Below are 10,653 nucleotides of genomic sequence, written 5' to 3' on the forward strand. Positions count from 1 at the left end.
TTTCGCCCGTTGAAGTATTGAGATGTTTCTTGTATAATTAACGGCATTAAAAAAGGAAGCCTTTGAATGATCTCATGCGTTGATGAACGTTTACACAAGCCACGAGGACAGAGGCATGCGTCCAGATCAACAGGGGCTCGATCGGTCTTGCACGAGTGGCGGTGGTCTGGTTGGGCTCCCAAAAACGCAGTACTGTACTGTCTTCATCTGAGCATCTCGATCGAATCACACTGCTTGGCTTCTTCATGCATCGCGCCGGTGTTAATTGCTCTCCCAACCAGGCTCGTTTGGACCAAGACACAGACACAGCAACAGCTGCAAGTGGTAGCGGAGTAGCGTGATTGCTCGTGTGGCCTAGTACAATTGGTATGAGGTTTTATTTGGACAGTGCACATATCAGTCACGAACAATTGGAGTTTGCATTGCGTTTCATGTCTTCACACGGCGACCAGCGACCAACTCTAGCCAAATTCACCAAAATTTGGTACGCCAGACATGGTTTCTCGTCCCGGACATCAGACCAAACAGCAACGCAGCAAAATTGAAGTGGCGTCCTCCAGATCTTATCTACCTTCAACCAGCAAAATTGAAGCAAAACGCAGCAGAGATGAAAACGGTGCAGGTCTCCGTACCCTACATGGTGTCAGTGCCGTCCTGTAGACACCGCACTGATGCCGGCAGGTCAGGCAAGCATTTGCCTGCCCCCGTTTGCAGCCTGCAGGTCTGTAGGTCACGGCTTGCACGCCTTCTTCTGTTCCTGAGGCCTTGAGCCCTACCGTTCCAGGCTTCCAGGCTTTTCGCACGGGCCTGACCGAGGTGGCCTTGCCTCAAGACGTCTGCAGAAGCAATGGGCCAGGTTGGCAGAGCCCACTGTCTACAGTCTACGTATCACTGACGTGTACAGGAACGGTCACTCACTCACTCACTCACTCGTTTGTAAACCACTTGAGCAACTACGCTAATCTATAGAAGAAGCATCACGTATGGAATGCCAAACCACCGGAAGGTCAAAGGGAGCCTTCGGTTTCGCGGGCAGCGACGCCGGGAGCCCGGGAGCGCCGGCGATCGACGACAGACCACAGGCCTGGCATGTGGTATGTAATGCGACTGCGATGTGTGTGCCGTGCGGCTTCGTCTGCCGGCCGCCGTTCCAGCGTAGCATTCAGCACAACTGTTCTGCTTCTGCAGGGACATGAATGGGATAGGACCATGCGTGAGCTTGAATGTGGTCTCCAGGGCAGGTGAGGCTCCGCAGGGGTTATTCAATGATCTTGGAAGGGAGATCCTACCACACTCCGGCCACATGCTCCTGTAGCCTTGCGCATCAATCATGAATTATCCGATACGGCGCTGTCTTGATCTACTGATAGTGACCAGCTATCAAATTTGGCCTCAAGTGACCAGCATGCAGAACATTACTCGACCTTTCATTGTTTGAAGACCAACTTTGAAAGCCTTTCACTGGATTTACTGAAGAAGGGCTTAAACCCGCGGCAGATTTACAGAATCTTGGGTCCGAAAATCAGATTCACCCTCAGCAACCGCTCTACAATTCTACAAAGAAAGAAAGAAAAGGAGGAAAGGAAACCATGAGAGACCTAGCATTCTACTGTACAGGGTGGAGTGAGCAATGTCAGCAGGGTCTAGACGCATCATCAATCTTGTTCTTGTGGCCGTGCCCAAAGCCAACAACAACTTGGCTGAAATCCACTAGCATCTCTTCAGATCTCAGGAAGCCCATTAACGTTGGTGTCGGCGGCAGCAGGCAGAAGACGATGCACACAGCAACCGAGGTTAGGAACACCAGGCAGGCCACATTGTAGCCATCAACAGCTGTTTTAGGCACGAGGAGCGACCCGAGGCCCTTCATTTCCTCTCCATGGACCACGGATCCTCCTGCACAGCAACAAAATCTTCCTCAGATCATGCAAAACAGATGTCTCGGTAAGCACACACAAGTACATCGAGAAGGTCAAACGCAATAGTACATCTCCACATTAACATTGCACGAGTGGCGTTAGCATGCATCAATGTTATGGGAAGTGATCACTTTACACGATTGGTTGGCAAATTTTACCATGTCACCAAAAATCAGAAATGATCCATCAGTGGTTGGCATAGAACGATTTCCAGTTTTTACACTCATGGAACTTGCGGTCATATTCTGATCTTTACAAATTTGTATTTTCAAAGCATTAATTTCATAGTTATATTCAGTGACGTGATTACGTGAATTAGTTCAGTGGAGGACTAACGGTTCCTCTATCAGAGGTTCATCATATATTTGATTCTCCAAGTTCAAAATCCGTTTATTTGCTTTAGAAAAGCTGGAAAATAAAATATTTTCATGTCTCGTAACATATGTTTTACTTGACAGCACCATAAATTAGCAGGTGTACTCCACTGTTGATTCTAGACGGATTGTGTTTATGTACCATGATATACATGCATTAATACACTTGTTAGTAGCTTGTAGAAGAAGAACAGTTTACCTTCCTGCGCTGGGACTGTGCATTTTCTGTTCCTGGGTAAAATCCGCTCATCTCCCTAAGTTTTTCTGGAGTAGAAAAGAATGGCATTGACCTTCCACTTGACCACTGTTTTCCATCACCAGAATAAGGCGAGCAGCCAGACGTCATGTAGTAAGAACTGAGGTGCTCCTGCCTACATATGGTAGGTGTCTCATGTTGATTTTTGAGCAAAGACATAGTGCTGAAACCATGTTGGAAAAAGCAAGCAGATGGAGAATATGGCTCTGATTGCGGACTAGAAAATGACATGAACTGTGGCAGCCTTCCATGAGGCGGAAAGGAAGGTGGGGTGGTAACATCTGGGCTTGAGCTAGGCAATGGGCAGCCTTCTACGGTTAAGCCTTGCTTAGCAGCCAATTTAAGAATCTGTTTCTGATTTAGCCCTGTTCCATAAAGAATGTTCCACAGGCTCCTTAGAGACTCCCGCTGATTATGTATCACTTGATCCCGCATTGCCATCTCAATTTGGAGCTCAGCATTAGTCATTCCCTAAAGTTTATTATGCAGATAGCTTGTGAGACATCACATGCTTACGATTTATATCAGGAAATATATTAACAGATTTGGGTTACTTACAAGAAGTCTGTACTGGCTGAGAATGTGTAGGTAGGTTCTATTGCCATTGTTACTGACGGCTTCCTCGATCATATCCTGGAGTTGACGCCTGCGACTCTCATTCATTTCAATGTCCTAAGGGCAAAAAGATCTCCATAAGTTTACTTTAAAGCAATTAAACCAAAGGGATCAGAAGAAAATTAAGTGATTAACACCTTTCTATATCCAGAACCAGCTTCATCATTATCACGGATGTTATCAAGAATAACTTGTCTCCTTGACGTTAAGGCTTGCAGAACTGTAGAGTCCATTTCTTTCACCTGAATACAAAAGCCTCAGTGTTCTGTAGCAATAAACTATAGTTTATCATGGCATCCAAAAGTTATCGATTGTTCTTTGATTATAAGATGCTGTAGGTTTCAAACAGCTGCCTTGGCAATCTGATTGGAAGGGCTAAATATATCGGCGGCTTAGGATGTCCTATAAACCACAATGTTTTTGCCCTGAGAGGGAAAGGGGGAAATGGAAAAGCGCAGCTCCAAATAGGCTCTCCTGAATTGTCCATGCTTTTTGGTGCGCCAAGCTCTCCAGGATAGGAACAGATTTGAAATTGATTAGGTAAGATGCAAACCTGATGCCTTGCAATAGCATCATCAAGATGCTGGAGCTCCATTCGGTTGCGCTTATTGGTTTCTTCAAGTTCAAACAGAGCCTTCTGCAGATTTATTCGTTCCTGAACATTCTCACCAGTTTCCTGGCTCAAGACATTTAACCAAGACAGCTCACTGTCTGCAGTTTTTTCAGTAGGTTTAGAACTTAATTGATGCTCCTTCTCAGCTAATTCCTTCTTCAACTGAGAAACCTCAACCTACCAAGACAGAAATGTAACACATTTCAATATGATGGAAATGAGGTAGGTGGTCATTTGTTTCTCATTATGGCAAACCTGGAGGTTGTCGATCATCCTCTGATAGTCTTCAACATGAGTATCAAGTGTTCCAATATTTTTCTACAAAGAACAAAATAGGATAAAATAATAAAAGTGTCACTTAGGTATGCCTATTCAGAAGATTAATTTGCCCAATACTTGTGATGAGGCCATAGGCAAAAATTCTGCCATTTGACATCTTAATTTGCTTCTTGCAAACTTCTGAAACAACCAAAAGAAATGGCGCCTTACATGGACATGTGTTTTTATCTCCTTAGCACGGTCTGCATACTTGAGTGTATTGGTTGTGTGATGATACTGATCATCGGCTGGTGATATTGTCGCAACCATAACAGTTCGAGAATTACCAGACAGACCATCCTTTAGAATTCGAGTTAATTTGCTGCAGATAGCTGCTATCAGATAGCTACCATAAACAAAGAAAAGGTCCATACAGTAAAATCTGCACTTAAAATACCTGTTGCGATAGGGAACATAGGCAAGACCTTTCTTATTTTGCTTGCCTAGGGCATTGATGCAGTTTGCTAATGCTAGGAGTGACCGATTGATGTTGGCTCCATCTCTAAGTTTTTGCCCAAAATTGTTTGTTTCAGAGGCCCTCTCACTGCTCACAGAATGTTGCATTAGACGCTGCTTGTTCCCGAAACAATGAATGAGAACAGCAATGAAACACAATTGCTATTACCTGCCCGCAAGATCAACCAAGGCAAGCTTTCCACGAAGAACTTGGTTCCCGTATTGACCTTTCTGCTTTCGCTTTACAGTAATCTCAAGTACAGCATGTGATCTTGACAAAGAAAAAAAGAATAAACTATTAAAATTGCATGTGCAGCTGCATAGCTAGAAATTACCTTACATATGTTTACACCTAATACTTATGATAACATTACTGCACTTTACTACAGAACTATATCTTCATCGATATATGAACTGATATATGTTTCACTCTAATCTGTCCACACTGAAATCATAGGTGTATATCCTTCTTTTTCTCTCGATTAATGTTCTGATTTCTAGGGTTTTCAATTTTTGTAAGTTATGATTGGCATTTGTAGCCCTCACAGCTCAGGTGCCTTTAATCCACCGAATCTTTAACAACTAATAGAAGGAAAAATGTTAAGTCCCACGACAGATCATTCATATCTTCATATACTAAGACTCTCAACAGCCTAACAGTTTCAAGATATTAACTCCAATGATATATATCTTAAACAGGAAGAAAGAGATAAGTTCTCACATGCAATATATATCTTAATCGTTCAGAACAAGGCATCATTTAGAAAAGAAAACAGATTTGCAGATTATTTAATTACCGTGAAGAAGTAGCATTTGCTTCTGTGCTCTCTGTCTTGCGCCTACTGTTACCTATGTTCAACAGCTCAAGAATTCTATCTGCAGAGTGAACCTAACAACAAAATAGCATTAGAAAACATGCTTTTATGAAAAAACAGAAAAACGAGACCAGTGGCATATCCATTTTTTACAGTACGGCAGGGTGTATAATATATAAGTGACCAATAACAGAATTAAAAAAAAGAATCACTTCACATAAACCAAAAGATAGGTACTCATCACGTCCAAGGTAGTTAAATAGTTTTTCAAGAAAAAAAATCAGGAAATTGACATCGTATGGCACTAAGGGCCTGTTTGGTAGAGCTCCATCTGATTCTAATTCTCTATAGGAGCAGATTCTTTGAGAGAAGTGATTCTGTGGCTGAAAGTGATTCTCTTTGATTCTCTAGCATAAACTCTTAAAATCAGGATGGAAAATTACTTCACAGAATCAAGAGAAGCTACTTTTTTCAGCTCCCAGCCTTTTAGTTCATTTTAGAGAATCACTTCACAAAATCAGCAAAGAATCACTTCTCTCTAAAAAACTGTTTGGCAAGGCTCCTACTGGATTCAGCAGAGAATCAGCTTTGGGAGCTCTGCCAAACAGGGCCTAATTTCTTAGGAACGGGGAAAAATAAATTACATATTAAAAGCAATATATGTGTATGTTCAGGCCCTCTCAGTCAACCACTTAAATGTCGTGACAATGTCCCGATCATAAAATCACATAGAAAAAGTTGCTGGTTAACTTAGGTGGTTAAAAACATAACAAAAAAGAGTAGAAAGACAAAGTCAACTTCCACTAGAAGATGGCGTGTATTCCCTCATTAACACGGAAAATTGATATTGAATAAAGTGGTAAAAACCTTAATGCTTCTCAATCCAGCAACCATTATGCCATGCTGAGGATCTTCTCGAAGCTCCAGGTGTCCGGAGGATCTCTCAAGCAAATCGTAGATAACCTAGAATTCAGGAAACTATTGTTCAGAAAGTCTTATATACTGTACAGTTATAAATGGCTAGCACTACAATAGCATAAGATATATCAAACTACCTCATTGTAGACTTCCAGATATGAACATGAGACTTCAAATGTATCCGGACTTGCATCCATTTTTATCAGCTCAAAAATTGTACGAAAGCTAAGAACCATAAGACCAGGATCACTATGGGTTCCAACCATAGTGTAAGTCTTGCCACTGTATAATCACAGAAATAAATAGATATTAGACGAAACACTATTGCGAGCATTTAACTTCAAATTTATATTTTAAGTGTTGCAACAGAAGATCGTGAAATATACAACACACTAATGTCACTCTTATAAATGTGGACATCTGGTTTAGTTGTTCTTAACTGATGAAAGCTTACTGAGTTGCACTGCCACTACTTCATACTATGTTATGATGAAGAAAATTAAAGACAGAAACATTGTATACCAAAGCTTAAGACAACTGAGAAAATATAAGTAATGGCCTAATTTTAGTTTATGGCAAACAGGCTTAAGGTACACTATTTATGCTTGATATGCTGTAAGCCATGATTATTATGCTTAATTACAATGAGAGTTCAACAATTGCAGTGCGAGTCATGCTTCACATTATCACAAAGTACTGCAACACAAGAAAAACAAGAAAGTATAATGTGCTTACCTTCAATGAGCACAATAGACAAACTTCAGTATAAAATGCTAAATTTTTTATGTGATTCGTAATTTGAAATGTGCACCATGTTTATTAATGACAGTAGCATACAAGAGCATGTTCCACGATGTTAAAAAAAAGCAAACCAATGTAGTGAATCCATACCTTCCAGTAGAACCATAAGCAAAGACTGTCGCATTAAGGCCTTGGACTACACCAGCAATTGTAGAGGATATATTCTTATACACGTCCTGAACAATTATGAATAGGGTCACATTACGAAAATGTGATGTGTGTGGAAGTACAAGAACATGTGATTTGTTACCACTAATTAGCTGGCAAGCACAAGTGTGTACATGCCCAGAGGAGGAACAGCCTACATCTTATAGGTTCAGTAACTAAAAATATGCTAACTAATTTGTAAATTAGAATACGGACATAATTTAAGGCAACTTATTTGTTGGGGACATTGTTTAACACATGCTTCCAGGCCAGGCCTTTGATAAAGTTCTAGAGGCTTGGTGATCAATGCCACAAAGTGGCATCTGAATTAGGTAGAGACCTAACAGTAAGTCTACATCGCGGGTTGGCTGCAGACTGAACAAAAGCTGCTCATTGGTCCTTTGTAGATACCAGTAGTATTGCTTCAGCTGTACAAAGCACGAGACACTCCTAGTTCTATCTATTCATAATCAAGACAAGTAGTTGGTGGTTTAGTCCTCGAGATCATCATTTCCTGGTAAGCAAGAAATGAGCAGTTTGGGAAGAATCCAAGCTGAGATGCAGATTCCGAAAACCTACTATAATCAGCATCTGAGCCCAATGCCAAAAGCAGGCCAAGCAATTACAGATGAGAGCAGAGCAAACTACACTCTTACATACCGAATTGGAGCATCCAGGCGCGTACACATGATCGAAGGTGTATCTCCTCTCCTTGGTCCGGTTCTGTATGAGGTCCAGGTAATCCTTTGACAGATCGGGGTCGAGCACAACCACAGTCTGGGAGAGAAACGCACATAAACCATCACATTGCCACCACGAATTGCAAAACTACACGCGCATCAACAAAATCGGAGCCTGTACCTTATCATCAATGACCTGGATGATATGCCGCGAGCGCCGCTGCTCGGTGTCGGTCAATGGCCTGCACTTGACAGCCACCTGCGATTGCAATGCATGATTACAATCGCGCCCCACAATAAGTAGTATCAATTAAGCAGCGGAAATGGAATTTTCCAGGAACTAGAGCGTGAACATGAGAATGACGAACCTGTAGCGTGGCCGTCTGCTTGGACGCCGGAGCTCTGATGCTCGGCATTGTCCGGGAGGAACCTTCGCGTCAGCTGAGCGAACCAAAAGATGCGATTTATCTATCTACCAGAAAGGCGGCGACCAATACAATCTCAGGCAACGCTTCGGAATCACGACACGCCGAGGCGGCGGAAAGGCAAGGCGCATCCCCACCACCCCGCCACCAGCCGCGGCCGCTCGGGAAAGCCGGCCGCGAAAAGGAGGCGCTGCGCTTGGCCGGCCACCAAACTCGAGTCCCGCCGCCCGCCGCAAGGACAACAAAACACCAAACGCCTCGGGAAGCCACGGACGCCGGAGCGAAAATGCCGCCGCGACCCGACCGCGCCCGCCGCAATGCGATCTCGCGGCGCCGTCCTCACTCCGCCTGGCACCACGAACGGGTTGGAAACGCTCCCAATTCCGCGCTTCCCCGAACGAAACTGCCCTCCCACAAAACACGGTTACGCGAAGAGAAAGGGAGAAAAAGAGAACGGCAGCTCAGGTGTGGTTTGGTGGGTGGCACGACGGCGAGCGCTGGGGTACGGAGATACTGGTGGAGCGGGAGTAGATGAGACGAGAGGCAACAAGGGAAGCCGAGGAAGGAAGATATGGAGAGGAGTTGGGTTGGCGGAGAGGGGGGAGGACTGTGAGGAGGTGGAGGTGTTTTAATGGGGGTCGAGTAATTAATTGGCGGCAGCTGTCGCGGCCGCGGGGGAGAAGGCGACACGGAACGGAAGAGGGGAGGGGTAGGGTAGGGGTGGGACCAGCACCCCCTCCCGGGCCCGCCAGCGCCAACGGCCATCTGCGTTGCGCCTCTCCTCTGCCAGGTCTCCACGTCTCGTCTCCGTCTCGCGCGTCTCTACTCGCTCTCATGTACGCAGTCACGTATACCGTGTCGCGCTAGATTTTCCTTGGATCCGATAAGGCTAGTCCCAATGCAAGGTTTTATTGCACTGTTTCTAAGGATGTCACATCATCCCATAAGATGTATTTTCATGAATGAAACAGGGAGTCCCAGTGCACAGTTTCATTTCACGATTTCATAGGATGCTCATGACATTTAATTGTGAGGCATGTGATTGGATATGGTTAGATGAAATGAAACTCTATAGCCCCTAATGCAAGTTTCAATAGGTTTCATAGTCTTGGAAACAGTGTATACACAGTTTCATCCTGATGAAACTCCTTCCCTCTCTCACTTCATAACTACCATGCCATGTCATCACATATGCTGATGTGTCACCGTATTTAATGTGCATGAAACCTCTATGAAACTACCACTGGGATTAGCCTAAGCAACCAGTGCGTTAGCGTGCGGGTACCAGCATTACCGGCTGGTAGTAAAAGCGGCCGTAACGTAATTGAGAAGGCGAGAATTAAGGTCATTAGCCGTTAGTCTCATGTCACGTCCATCCATGTCTGCGTACACGCTTGAACATCTCGATGTTTAACTGCCCGCCAGTACTGCTGCAAAAAAAAAGGTACGTACGACTACGTTGATTTCGTGGATCCCATCTAGGAGGCTGTAATTAGCCGAACAAATTAGTACGTACGTTCCTGGACTATTCTTGGGCATGGGTTGAAAGGTGGAATTAAGCGGCAGTATATATCGGCTCGTGGCAGAGGGCGGAACTGTGAACAAAGCTTGAGCCATCTAAAAATGACAGAATGCCAAGGATTTAAAATAACAAAGCGAGTAAAAGCTAGTAGTGTCTCCGAATGTTTCCCGACTGGAGCCATTTTGGATGGAGAGCAGCCAGTCTGTCCATGTAACGTAGTTTTATTTTCGAAACGAGAAATATTGCATGCATTATTAGTGGCTTCAAAAGTGTTGCACCTAACACGAACGAACATGACTTTTTTTTTTCTGGCGCGCAGATGATGGAATGGAACTGTGCAGTGCACGTGCATTCCCCTGTTATGGGCCACTCGAGCAGATGCCCAGCGCGCGCGCCCTCTGAACTTGAACTCAAATCTTCTGAAAAAAAACACACCCGTGAAGAAACTTAAGCTCCCAACTACAAAACTGGACCCGTAGTCAATCATGGATTTTTATCATGTCTGTGGTTCAGAATTTCAGAGGTTGAAGGCGTCAATGGAGCTGGAGGCCACCACGAAATTCAAAAGTCAAACGTGCTTGGAGCCAACAACGAGGCGAGCACGTCCGCGCGAATTCAAACTCGATCGAGAACTTCGAAATGGCTCCACGCAAATTTAAAAGTCCTGGTCCAAGTTCCATCCGTAGTTACACCTGCGTTCCCGAAAAAAAAACACACACAAAAACAATGGTCCTGATGCGTAACCACTACGACACTTCGCGTCAAGATTCGTGCACCTTTGGTTTGGTGAGTGA

General features: G+C 44.1%; 1 protein-coding gene across 1 annotated transcript; it reads right to left on the reverse strand.

Annotated features, from left to right (window-relative positions):
* Positions 1–1,446: 1,446 nt before the first annotated feature.
* On the reverse strand, positions 1,447–8,956 carry LOC101762959 (kinesin-like protein KIN-8B). Its single transcript, XM_004981540.3, has 16 exons — positions 8,281–8,956; positions 8,094–8,171; positions 7,893–8,009; positions 7,176–7,261; positions 6,422–6,566; positions 6,234–6,329; positions 5,349–5,440; positions 4,721–4,822; positions 4,493–4,639; positions 4,267–4,417; positions 4,033–4,095; positions 3,718–3,954; positions 3,302–3,406; positions 3,108–3,221; positions 2,493–3,020; positions 1,447–1,896 (listed from the first exon to the last, which is right to left on the reverse strand). Exons 1-16 carry the CDS (start codon positions 8,326–8,328, stop codon positions 1,867–1,869), a joined length of 2,139 nt encoding a protein of 712 aa, XP_004981597.1. The 5' UTR covers positions 8,329–8,956; the 3' UTR covers positions 1,447–1,866.
* Positions 8,957–10,653: the final 1,697 nt, after the last annotated feature.

This window comes from Setaria italica, chromosome IX, assembly GCF_000263155.2.
Source record: "Setaria italica strain Yugu1 chromosome IX, Setaria_italica_v2.0, whole genome shotgun sequence".
Classification (NCBI taxonomy): domain Eukaryota; kingdom Viridiplantae; phylum Streptophyta; class Magnoliopsida; order Poales; family Poaceae; genus Setaria; species Setaria italica.